Source organism: Juglans regia, chromosome 4 (assembly GCF_001411555.2).
Source record: "Juglans regia cultivar Chandler chromosome 4, Walnut 2.0, whole genome shotgun sequence".
In the NCBI taxonomy this organism is placed as follows: Eukaryota; Viridiplantae; Streptophyta; class Magnoliopsida; order Fagales; family Juglandaceae; genus Juglans; species Juglans regia.
The window spans coordinates 32,974,103-32,987,809 of NC_049904.1; the positions used below are offsets into that span (position 1 = coordinate 32,974,103).

At 36.2% G+C, this 13,707-nt stretch overlaps 2 protein-coding genes across 2 annotated transcripts; both read left to right on the forward strand.

The window, feature by feature from the left end:
- Nucleotides 1-2,824: 2,824 nt before the first annotated feature.
- On the forward strand, nucleotides 2,825-4,641 carry LOC109013587 (MDIS1-interacting receptor like kinase 2-like). The gene is made up of 3 exons (XM_035689301.1): nucleotides 2,825-3,420; nucleotides 3,565-4,208; nucleotides 4,298-4,641. The coding sequence occupies exons 1-3, from the start codon at nucleotides 2,825-2,827 to the stop codon at nucleotides 4,639-4,641; spliced, it is 1,584 nt and encodes a 527-aa protein (XP_035545194.1).
- Nucleotides 4,642-8,183: 3,542 nt separating this feature from the next.
- On the forward strand, nucleotides 8,184-10,588 carry LOC109013588 (MDIS1-interacting receptor like kinase 2-like). The gene is made up of 2 exons (XM_035689302.1): nucleotides 8,184-10,179; nucleotides 10,269-10,588. The coding sequence occupies exons 1-2, from the start codon at nucleotides 8,184-8,186 to the stop codon at nucleotides 10,586-10,588; spliced, it is 2,316 nt and encodes a 771-aa protein (XP_035545195.1).
- The last annotated feature ends 3,119 nt before the right edge of the window (nucleotides 10,589-13,707 follow it).

Sequence of the window (13,707 nt, forward strand, 5' to 3'; positions counted from 1 at the left end):
GCACTTGGTTGGCTATTTCTCGCAACCCTGCTGGAAGTGTTGTCAAAATGAACCTTACTAGCTTCGGCTTACAAGGTTCACTTCATGGATTTCCTTTTTGTATTTTCCGAATCTTGCATATCTTGATCTCTCTGTGAACGCTTTATTTCAGAACATTCCACATCAAAGATGCATTTCTTAGATTTTAATATTTCAACCCAATCTTTTAAAAAAATATATATCTCAACAAAATTGTTTTGAGTGTCGTTTTAAAGTAGAATGTTGTGTACTTCCAAGTGTTTCGTCGAAAAGATAGGCCCAACAGCTTGTGGTTGCTACCAAAGCCGAAGTGGCCATGTTTTTGGACAGAGAAGACTTTTTCTTGACACTCCTTTTCATGTATGTGTCATACTCGATTCGCCTGGAGTATTCAACGTATAAAATATTTAATTAAATATGTAAAATATAGAATTAGATTTGAACTCAAGATCACTCTATTATCATGTGAATTAATTATCATTTTTTTTAAAAATTTATATTTTTTAGAAGAAGCGGTGTTTCACAGACTCAAAAGATTCAAGGAGAAGACTTCGATATTGATGACAATTAAGTGATAGACGTCAATGGTTGACAAATAAAGCCATAAACGGTAGCAAAGAACGTCGATGGTCAACAAATAACGTCATTAACGATAGCAAGATGTGATCATGAGAATCTAAAGACTTTTCAAATTTGAGTCACTATTATATATAGAAGTAGAAGTATAGAACCGGCACATAGGCCGGCAGAGTGAGTAATATATACGCTAATAAAGACCATTGCTTAATTATAACGAATAATGAGTGAGATTTAAAATACTTTAATTTCAAGCTTGACTCTGTTGCATAAAATCCTATAAAAAATAGAACAAGGGAAAGAGATTTGTTGGGGGTAGTTTTTGGACAGAGAAGACCTTTTCTACGTGTCTGTAACCTTTGGGTTTACGTTTCAAAACATTGATTATCAGTTTCACAAGTCATATAATATATTTTAGTTTTTGGGTGAAAGAAATCTATCTTCCCAATCCAATTGACGTTGATGACTTGATTCAACGAACGCCTTCGATCGTTACCTCTTTGATAGTCCAACAGTGAAACTAAGGTCACCCCTTAATTACTAATTTAGAGAAAAGAAATAATATATGAAAAAGAAACTAAGCTGTAATTAACCTTATTATGTAAGCTTGACTCGGTTGCATAAACTCCGACGAAAAATAAAAATAGAACAACAGAAAGTGATTGACAGGCTGCAGGTGGTTGTTATAAATAACGCCATCAACTAATAGACGCTACGTACACACAAGATGAAAAGAATGGCAGCATCAACCTTCAAGAAAGTATGCACCCTACTCTCTTTTTTCTTGTTCATTCATCATGTGGTTTTATTATCAAATGCTGCATCTGTTGCAGAAGCTACTGCTCTTCTCAAATGGAAAAATACCCTTTCAAACGAAACCCAATCTCGCCTTCATTCATGGACTTCTCTTCCCAATGCTTCTACAAATTCAAACCACAGTACAGATCCCTGCACTTGGTTTGGTATTTCATGCAACCCTGCTGGAAGTGTTGTCAGAATGAACCTTAATAGCTCTGGCTTACAAGGTACACTTCATGGATTTTCTTTCTTGTCTTTTCCAAATCTTGCATATCTTGATCTCTCTATGAACACTTTATTTTGGAACATTCCATATCAAATTGGCAACCTCTCTAAACTCATCTATCTTGATTTGTCCTCTAACCTATTCTCTGGAAAAATCCCATCGGAAATAGGTCGCCTAAATTCTCTAGCTGAGCTTGGTCTTTATCAAAACCGTTTAGAAGGTCTCATTCCTACTTCTTTAGGAAATTTGAAAAATCTTACATTTCTTAATCTTTGGAAAAACAAACTTTCTGGCACAATTCCTGAAGAAATAGGTCGCCTAAATTCTCTAACCTAGCTTTATCTTCTCCAAAACAATTTTGAAGGTCTCATCCCTACTTCTTTAGAAAATTTGAGAAATCTTACCCATCTGTATCTTTGGGGAAATAAACTTTATGGCTCCATTCCTGAAGAGATAGGTCACCTATATTCTCTAGTCGAGCTTGATCTTTCTCAAAACTGTTTAGAAGGTCTCATTCCTACTTCTTTAGGAAATTTGAGAAATCTTACGCATCTATATCTTGGGGGAAATAAACTTTATGGTTCCATTCCTAAAGAAATAGGTTGCCTATATTCTCTAGTCGAGCTTGATCTTTCTCAAAACTGTTTAGAAGGTCTCATTCCTACTTCTTTAGGAAATTTGAGAAATCTTACCGTTCTAAATCTCTATAAAAATAAACTTTATGGCTCCATTCCTGAAGAAATAGGCCACTTGAATTCTCTAACCGCTCTTGCGCTAGCCGAAAACCATCTTCAAGGTCTAATTCCCTGTTCGTTTGCTAATTTGAGCAATTTACAAGCCTTGCATCTTCGTAATAACCGACTTTCCGGTCCCATCCCACAAGGAGTCGGAGGTTCCATGAACATGGCAAAATTGCAACTTAGTGAAAACCAATTTACCGGCTCCTTGCCCGAAAGTATTTGTCATGGTGGTTCACTTCAGATGTTTTCAATATCCAACAATGGTTTCAGAGGTCAAGTTCCCCAAAACCTAAAAAATTGCACGAGATTAGAGAGAGTCTTCTTGAATGGAAACCAACTCACTGGAGATATATCTCAAGTCTTTGGTTCCTATCCAAACTTGATCATCATAGACCTAAGCCACAATAACTTTTATGGCAAGATCTCAAGAAATTGGGGACAGAGTCTAAAATTAGGGACTCTAAAAATGAGTGGGAACAACATTAGTGGTAGTATACCACTCGAGATTGGAAACTGCATTCAACTACATGTGCTTGATTTTTCTTTAAATCATATAGTTGGGGCAATTCCGAAGGAACTAGGAAAGTTGACTTCTCTAGAGAAGTTGTGGTTGAATGGAAATCATCTCTCTGGTGCTATACCTGTAGAATTCGAGTCATTGACCAATCTCGAATTTCTAGACATATCCTCGAACAAATTGTTCAGGTCACTTCCTCGTAATCTTGGGATCGGCTTCTCAAAATTGAACTACTTGAATTTAAGCCATAACAATTTCAGTGAAGAACTTCCTATCTTGCTTATGAGCTTATTTCATCTCTCCAAACTAGATTTAAGCTATAACTCTTTCACTGGAGAGATACCGTCAGAAAGCAGCAAAATGCAAAGCTTGGAGGTGCTCAATCTCTCTCACAATCATCTTTCTGGTATTATTCCGGCTACCTTTGAAGAAATGCATGGCTTGTTGCATGTTGATGTATCCTTCAATGAGTTACACGGCCTCATTCCCAACAACAACGCATTTTTAGATGCTCCCTTGGAAGCCTTGCAAGATAACAAGGGATTGTGCGGTAACATTAAAGTGCTGCCCCCATGCAAACATAAATCAAAAAAGGGCCACATGAAAGCCGTGTTCGAAATTATTTTTCTTGTTTCGGGATCACTTTTGGTTTTGTTTGTTTTCTTCCTAGTTCTTCTAATTTTGCAAAGAAGAAAGAAATATCGATATCCCCATTTAGAACAAAGCGACAAGCATGAAAGAGGATCTCTTTTTGTGTCAAGCAATTTCAATGGAAGAGAAATGTATGAAGAGGTCATAAGAGCAACCGAAGCGTTTAGTGACATATATTGCATGGGGAAGGGAGGATATGGAACAACATATCAAGCAAAGTTGTCATCAGGTGAAATGGTAGCTGTGAAGAAACTCCACCAACTACTTGACAATGAGAAAAGATCCCAAAAGGCATTCTTAAATGAGATAAAGGCATTAACAGAAATACGACATCGAAATATTGTCAAACTTCATGGCTTCTGTTCGCATGCTCGACATTCATTTTTGGTTTATGAATATCTAGAAATGGGTAGTTTGGCAAGAATGTTGGTGATTGAAGAATATGCTAAAGAATTTGACTGGAGTAAGAGATTGAATGTTGTCAAAGGTGTGGCTTATGCCTTGTCTTACATGCACCACGATTGCTCACCACCAATAATTCATCGGGATATCAAAAGTAACAATATCTTGTTGGATTCTCAGTGTGAGGCCCATGTTTCAGATTTTGGTACTGCTAAGATTTTGGACCTAAATTCATCCAATTGGACTTCCCTTGCAGGCACATATGGATATATAGCACCAGGTAATATATGTCATTGTCATTTTGTTCTGAGATGACATTAAAGGCGTGCATAAGTGTTGAATTTTGTTTCTTTTTTTTTTTCTTGGCAGAACTTGCTTATACAATGAAGGTAACTGAGAAATGTGATGTATATAGCTTTGGTGTGTTGTCATTAGAAGTGATAATGGGAAAGTATCCAGGTGATTTTATCTCCTCAGTTAAGTCATCTGATCCATCAATTGAGATGGGCATTCAACTTAAAGATGTGTTGGACCAATGCCTTCCATTTCCAACACCCCATGTTAAGGCCGAGCTCATAAGAGTCGTAGAGATTGCTGCTGAATGCTTAAATGACATTCCAAAATCCAGGCCGACTATGCACATGATTTCTAAAGTGTTAGCAGCGGCCCAAGCCCCAAACTGCAGTTTCCAGCTAGAGCCATCTTTTGAATGAAGTTGTACCAAGAAAGTCATGTTCATGAAGACTTTCTTTTCTCGTTCAATATTTTGTGTGCTGGTTCAATATGCTAGTAATTATATTTTGTGTGCTTGTTCAATATTTTCTTTTTTCCTAGTAAGCATATTTTGGAGTGTTGTTTTTCCTACCAAGAATTGTAATTTCAATCGATTTTAATTTCTCAAGCTAATCTTTTGGAGTGTCGTTTTTAAGTGACATGTTGTGTACTCAAGTATTCCATCGAAAAGATTATTAAAATAAAAAAGAGGATGAAATTCGCCCAACAACTTGTGCTTGTTGCCAAAGCCAAAATGGCCAAATTTTGGACAGATAAGACTTTTTCTATGTGTCAGGCTGTGACCTTGTATCCAAATTCAAATAAGGGCACTCGAGCTTTAAAATAAGAGCTCAAACAAGTCAAGTCGAGCTTATACAAACTTTGTTCACAAACCTAAACCAAGTAACTTATACGAGTAATATTCAAATTTGGAGTCAATATTAGTGTTTACAAATATCTCATTTATTAAATTAACTGAATTCAAACAGAGTATATATCAAGCAAGTTCCAATTGTTCTTGGGCTTCTCTGTTCATTTGCAGTCCTAGATCACGGTGTTTGTGCTAATCGCCTGATCCCTTAAAAAAATATGGGCATTCTCAGATGGCAGATAGCTAGATATTTTTTCTATTTTTTTTTTAAACGAGGTTAAACCATTAATTCTAAAATAAAAATATAAGGATGCTTAAAGGATACCTTTACTCATCCAACTCCCACAGCACATGACACCCAGCCTACCGCACCCCATCTTTTTCATCACATCTATTAGCTTCTTTTTAAATTTTCCGAAAGCCCCACATCAGTATCACACACTAACTTTTGCATTCATCCCTGATTTTCAACCCTTTTCATCAAAATAGACCGATGGTAAGAGCTGAAAAAAAGAGAAATTTGAAAAAATAAAAAAGGGTCAGTCCCTACACCATTAGCAGCTTTCCCTGTCAAATCTCACCTCTTCATTGTACAAAGCATATTGTTTTGAGTTTTGCTACACAACCTCCACCACACTCCACACTCCACATTTTTTTAAATTTTTTAAATTTTTAATATTTTTTTAAAATTTTTTTTTGAGTTTATTCTTTTTAAATTATTTTAAATTATTTATTCATTATTTATATAATAAATATATAATAAAAGAAAAAAATAATAAAAATTAAAAATAATGTGGAGTGTGGAGATTGTATGAATAGTAGGAGGTTGAATAGATTTTTTGTATTGTTTTTACAAACTGATCATAGACAGGCTGGTGGATGATCCTTGCGTGTTCTGCGATTACTTTGTGTACGAGTAATATTAGAAAAAATGCACTATAACAGTACATATTTTATATTTATTACGTGATTATTTTTAATTGATTATTTCTAATTTTCATATCATGTATAGAGAATATATATTTTTAATAATAACTTCTATTTATATTTATTCAATTAATTAAATCTTAATCTTTATGTATAAAGTAAATTCGACTAAAGATTTTATAATTTTACCTCCCGAAATCAAAATTTCTGATTTCGTCCTTATTTTCGTACGTGTTGTGGTTTTCTATTCAGTCGACACGTTTCTCTCATTCTTCTAACTAATTGTTTTTTTATACGTAAACAAGCTTAATGAGAAGGACATTAGTATTTGGGCATTGTTAGATTCTACGAGACATATTATTAAAAAATAGTTTTTTATATAAATTTTATATTTTTATTTTTATTTTTATTTATAAAATGTATATACTATAAGACTATAAATATTATTTTTATTAATATTTAGACCCAATTCCTTTCAAAAAATTAAAATTAAAACAGAGACCCAACTAGCTTGACTGAGAGATTCTACAACCTAAAAATCTACATGCGTCGTTTTATAGATTTATGATTTGCTTCTCATAAATATATATATATATATATTTGAATTTTAAAGTTACGTTTAATTGTTGAACTAAATTGAATTGAGTTGACTTGAAATGATAAAATATTGTTAAAATATTATTTTTTAATATTATTTTTATTTTTAAATTTAAAAAAAATTAAATTATTTATTATATTTTATTTTAAATTTTAAATAAATTATAATGATAATTTAAATAAATTTAACTTCCAAACGAAATTTAAAAACGTGATAATTCTCTTCGGTTTGGGTCAACTTTACGAGGCCGAAAGTCATGAAAAATAGTACTTGGCTACCATCCGTCGATCTCGCAGAGACTTGTAAACAAAAATGTCCACGCAGAAGAAGGGCAGGGCAATGCATGGATTATTGCCCACGTGTCGCGTAATGTGCATGGTGAATCGAGGCCATCGCCAACTATTTGTGAGTTGTCTACAGTTGTTTCATGCATCGTACACGTGGCGACGAAGCGACGGTTAAGCTGGTCGCTTCGATGCTTGATCCAATGGGGCTGAACCTAGCAGCTTAGCCCAAAGCCCAAAGGTATACAAAGCCATTTTGCAATCTCAGGAAATCTGGGACGGGTAGCAGCAGCAAAGGTATTCTTTTATTACTTTTGTTGTCATTCATTTTATCATATTTATTAGCTATAAACTATGTAGTTTTGCTACTAACTGCGTTGATGATGAGGCTTTTCTTATCTTATTCATGAACATATAAGATTTTCTGTGTTGCTGCCGAATAAGTAATCCTTCCTCTGGTCCCTGATTCCTTTTGACTAAACATAGAATAAGTAATCCTTCCAGTTAGCTGACATATGTCGGCACGCTATGGAGCATCAATATTTATAATGAGGCCTACAATGCAGAACTGTAAGCTTGACTCGGTTGCATAAACTCTAACGAAAATTAAAAATAGAACAACGGAAAGCGATTGACAGGGTGCAAGTGGTTGTTATAAATAACGTCGTTAATTAATAGACGCTACGTACACACAAGATGAAAAGAATGGCAGCATCAACCTCCAAGAAAGTATGCACCATACTCTCTTTTTTCTTGTTCATTCATCATGTGGTTTTATCATCAAATGCTGCTTCTGTTGCAGAAGCTACTGCTCTTCTCGAATGGAGAAATACCCTTTCAAACCAAGCCCAATCTCGCCTTCGTTCATGGATTTATCTTCCCAATGATTTTGTAAATTCAAATCGCAGTACAGATCACTGCACTTGGTTTGGTATTTCTTGCAACCCTGCTGGAAGTGTTGTTAGAATGAACCTTACTAGCTCCCGCTTACAAGGTACACTCCATGGATTTTCTTTTTTGTCTTTTCCAAATCTTGCATATCTAGATCTCTCTGTGAACGATTTATTTCGAAACATTCCGCATCAAATTAGCTACTTGTCTAAACTCATCTATCTTGAATTGTCCTTTAACCTATTCTCAGGAAAAATTCCACCGGATATAGGTTGCCTAAATTCTTTGACCGAGCTTTTTCTTTCCAAGAACTGTTTAGAAGGTTCCATTCCAACTTCTTTAGGAAATTTAAGAAATCTTACAAGTCTTACTATTTGGAAAAATAAACTTTCTGGCTCCATTCCTGAAGAAATGGGCCGCCTAAATTCTCTAGCCAGTCTTGATCTTTCCGGAAACTGTTTAGAAGGTCCCATCCCTAGTTCTTTAGGTAATTTGAGAAGTCTTACTTTTTTGCACCTCTCTCAAAATCAACTTTCTGGCTTCATTCCTGAAGAAATAGGCCGCCTAAATTCTCTAACCCATCTTGCGCTAGCCGAAAACCAACTCCAAGGTCCGATTCCCCGTTCGTTTGCTAATTTGAGCAATTTACAAGCCTTGCATCTTCGTGATAACCGACTTTCCGGTCCCATCCCACAAGGAGTCGGAGGTTCCATGAACATGGCAAGTTTGCAACTTAGCGGAAACCAATTTACCGGCTCCTTGCCCGAAAGTATTTGTCATGGTGGTTCACTTCAGAATTTTTCAATAACCAACAATAGTTTCAGAGGTCGAGTTCCGCAAAACCTAAAAACTTGCACGAGCTTAGGGAGAGTCTTCTTGAATGGAAACCAACTCACTGGAGATATATCTCAAGTCTTTGGTGCCTATCCAAACTTGGTCATCATAGATCTAAGCCACAATCACTTTTATGGCAAGATCTCAAGTAATTGGGGGCAAAGTCTAAAATTAGGGAATCTAAGAATGAGAGGGAACAACATTAGCGGTAGCATACCGCCGGAGATTGGAAACTGCATTCAACTACGTGTGCTTGATTTTTCTTTAAATCATATAGTTGGGGCAATTCCGAAGGAACTAGGAAAGTTGACTTCTCTAGAGAAGTTGTGGTTGAATGGAAATCATCTCTCTGGTGCTATACCTGTGGAATTCGAGTCATTGACCAATCTCGAATTTCTAGACATATCCTCGAACATATTGTGCAAGTCAATTCCACGTAATCTTGGGAACAGCTTCTCGAAATTGAACCACTTGAATTTAAGCCATAACAATTTTAGTCAAGAACTTCCTATCTCGCTTATGAGCTTATTTCATCTCTCCAAACTAGATTTAAGCTATAACTCTTTAACTGGAGAGATACCGTCAGAAAGCAGCAGAATGCAAAGCTTGGAGGTGCTCAATCTCTCTCACAATCATCTTTCTGGCATTATTCCGACTACCTTTGAAGAAATGCATGGCTTGTTGCATGTTGACATATCTTACAATGAGTTACACGGCCTCATTCCCAACAACAAAGCATTTTTAGATGCTCCCTTGGAAGCCTTGCAAGGTAACAAGGGATTGTGCGGTAACGTTAAAGGGCTGCCCCCATGCAAAGTTCATAAATCAAAAAAGGGCCACATGAAAGCCGAGTTCATAATCATTTTTCCTGTTTTGGGATCACTTTTGGTTTTGTTTGTTTTCTTCCTAGTTCTTCGAATTTTACAAAGAAGAAAGAAATATCGGCATCCCCAATTAGAACAAAGCGACAAGCATGAAGGAGGATCTCTTTTTGTGTCAAGCACTTTCGATGGAAGAAAAATGTATGAAGAGATCATAAGAACAACGGAAGCGTTCAATGACATATATTGCATTGGGGAGGGAGGATATGGAAGAACATATAAAGCAAAATTGTCATCGGGTGATATGGTAGCTGTGAAGAAACTCCACCAAGTACTTAATGATGAGAAAAGATCCCAAAAGGCATTCTTAAATGAGATAAAGACATTAACTGAAATACGACATCGAAATATCATCAAACTTCATTGCTTCTGTTCGCATGCTAGACATTCATTTTTGGTTTACGAATATCTAGAAATGGGTAGTTTGGCAAGAATGTTGAATAGTGAAGAAGATGCTAAAGAATTGGACTGGAGCAAGAGATTGAATATTGTCAAAAGTGTGGCTTATGCCTTGTCTTACATGCACCATGATTGCTCACCACCAATAATTCATCGGGATATCAAAAGTAACAACATCTTGTTGGATTCTCAATATGTGGCCCATGTTTCAGATTTTGGTACTGCTAAGATTTTGGAGCTAGATTCATCCAATTGGACTTCCCTTGCAGGCACATATGGATATATAGCACCAGGTAATATATTTCCTTGTCATTTTGTTTTGAGATAACATTGAAGGCGTGCGTAAGTCCTGAATTTTGTTTTTGTTTTTTTTTCTTGACAGAATTTGCTTATACAATGAAGATAACCGAGAAATGTGATGTATACAGCTTTGGTGTGTTGGTATTAGAAGTGATGATAGGAAAGTATCCGGGTGATTTCATCTCCTCAGTTAAGTCATCTGATCCATCAATTGAGATAAGTATTCAGCTGAAAGATGTGTTGGACCAACGCCTTCCATTTCCAACGCCCCAAGTTGAGGCCGAGCTTGTAAGGGTTGCAAAGATTGCTATTGAATGCTTAAATGACCTTTCAGAATCCAGGCCGACTATGCACTTGATTTCTAAAGTATTAGTTGCGGCCCAAACTACAGCCTCCAGCTAGAGCCATCTTTTGAATGAAGTTGCACCAAGAAAGTCATGTTCAAGAAGACTTTCTTTTCTAGTTCAATATTTTGTGTGCTCATTCAATAAGGTAGTAATTATATTTTGTGTGCTGGTTCAATAAGCTAGTAATAATATTTTGTATTCTGGTTCAATATTTTCTTTTTTTCTAGCAAGCATCTTTTCGAGTGTCATTTTTCCTACCAAGAAATGTAATTTCAATCGATTTTAATATCTCAGCGCAATCTTTTGGAGTGTCATTTCTAAGTGAAATGTTGTGTACTCAAGTGTTCTATCGAAAAGATTAAAAAAAAATGGTAAAAGGAAAAAGGAACAAATCCGCCCAATAGCTTCTGCTTGCTGCCAAAGCCAAAATGGCAAGTTTTTGTACCGAGAAGACTTTTTCTTTGTGATGGGCTTTAACTTTGTAGCCGAATTCAAATAAGGATACTCGAGCTTCAAAATGAGAGCTCAAACAATTCAAGTCGAGTTTATACGAACTTTGTTCACAAACCTAAACCAAGTCTATAATAATGTGCCAATACATTTATCTATTGCCTTTTGTTTTTACTGATATGTTTCTCTTACATGAATGAATGGATGAGAGACAAGTGACAAAATTAGGACCCTTGAAGTTAATAAGGTTGAATCTATTTTCACGTGAGATGCCCGTGCCTGAAGCTATCGTATTAAGGATTTGAAGCCACTGGATCAGTACACGTGTTGACATCTGTTTTATCCTATATATTTATAGCTACCGTGTTGTAAACCCTAGCTCATTCTCATTTTTGGGCATTCTGTTGTTTGAAAGGCTTCAATAGAGAGAGATAGGGAAAACAGAGAGGGGGGAATCTAGGGTTTGTTAGGGTTTTCACTTGGAGGGGAAAATCACATGTGATTCTGAGGCTTCTCTGTGAAGGACATTGATCATCAATAAAGCTCTGAGGCCATTCTTGCCGTGGACGTAGACCATTAGGGTTGACCACGTAAGTCAGTTGTGTTGATTCCTTATTTCTTTTATTCTTTATTTCTTTAATTACTGTTCTCGTTATTGCTCTATTTCTTGATGCTTTTAGTTCTGTAAAAGGGTTTCTGTATTTGTTGGATCTTGTTTGGTTCTGTCCTTGAATATTTACTATCATAATTCTTTATTTGAGTTATGTATAAAAGGAACTGTTGAATAAATCTTTACAAGTGGTATCTAGAGCCTAGGTCGATGGGGACCATGAGGTTTGATATTGAAAAATTCACGGGTGAAAATGATTTTGGGCTATGGAGGATTAAGATGAGGGCATTGCTAGTCCAACATGGACTGCAAGATGCCCTCCTTGGTGAAAAAAAAAAAAAAAGATCTTTCTCGAAAGAGGAAGACAAGGAGACTGTCCAGAAGAACATTTTTCAGAAAGCTCACAGTGCCCTAATCCTCTCTCTTGGAGATAAAGTCTTGAGAGAGGTGGCCAGTGAGGACACTGCTGCTGGTATATGGCTGAAGCTAGAGAATCTTTACATGACCAAATCTTTAGGCAATAGACTTCATAAAAAAACCAAATTGTACACCTTTAAAATGATTCCTGGAACCCCAATAAGACAGCACCTTGATGAGTTTAACAAAATCATTTTAGATTTAGTAAACATAGACATTAAGGTGGAGAATGAGGATCAGGCCATCCTCTTGATGAGTTCCTTGGACTCATCATACCAAAGCCTAAAAGAGATTATGATGTTTGGTAGAGACTCCCTTACATTAGATGAAGTACAATCTGTACTTCACACTAGGGAACTACAAAATAGAGGGGAGTCTAAACAAAATCATGGGGAAAGCTTGTCTGTTAGGGGCAGAACAGAAAAGAGAGGGCAGAACAGAAAAGAGAGAGAAGAGGGGCAAAAATGATGTTAAGAAATTTAGGTTTAAGTCAAAGGGAAAACATTTTAAATGTTTTAATTGTCACAAGGAATGTCATTTTAAGAAAGATTGTCCTGAAAGGAAAAACAATTTTGAGAATAAACCTAAAGAGGCAAGGGATGCCTCTCTGGTATTAGAGGGATATGAGAGTGCTGAGGTTCTCACTGTGAGTGAAGTAGACTCAAAAACAAAATGGATGATGGATTCTGATTGTTCTTTTCATATGTGTCCAATCAGAGACTGGTTTGAAACATTCTCTGAGTTAAATGGGAGACATGTAATTCTAGGAAATAATAAGTCCTGCAAAATCATGGGTATACGGTCAGTTAGACTGAAAATGCATGATGGTACTGAAAGAGTTTTGAGGGAAGTCAGATTTATACCTGAGTTAAAGAGAAATTTAATTTCTCTTGGCATTCTTGATTTATCAGGATATACCTTCAAGTCTGAGACAGGGGTTATTAGAGTTACAAAAGGTTCTCTAGTTATTATGAAAGGGGTAATTAAAAATGGTTTGTACACACTACTTGGAAAAGTTGTGGTTGGGGAAGCATCCCTTACACAGAACATTGTAGAGAACCAATTCGTGCTATGGCATAGGAGACTTGGACATGTAAGTCAGAGGGGGCTTTTAGAGTCGCAAAAATAGGGGCTGCTGAGTGACCAGAACTTAAGCAATTTACCCTTTTGTGAAGATTGCATTTATGGGAAGGCCAAGAGGGTTAGTTTTAAGTCAGCCACTCATAACACTAAACAAACTTTAGACTATGTCCATTCTGACTTTTGGGGACCAGCAAGAGTATGTTTTCATAATTGAGGGAGCTACTTTCTATCCCTTGTAGATGATTACTCTTGAAAGGTCTGGATTTATATCTTAAAGAATAAAAGTGACACTTTTGAAAAATTCAATGAGTGGAAGTATTTAGTGGAGAATCAAGTAGGTAGAAAACTCAAGGTTCTAAGGACTAACAATGGCTTGGAGTTCTTGTCTAATGAGTTCAACATGTACTGTAGAAAAGAGAGAATCCTTAGGTATAAGACAGTGAGGGAAACCCCTCAACAGAATGGGTTAGCTGAAAGAACAAATAGGACTATCTTAGAAAGGGTAAGATGCATGTTGTCCAATTCTGGGCTGCCCAAAACTTTTTGGGCAGAAACTGCCACTACTACTGTACACCTCATAAATAAGTGTCCCTCCTCTGCAATAGGGTTTAAAA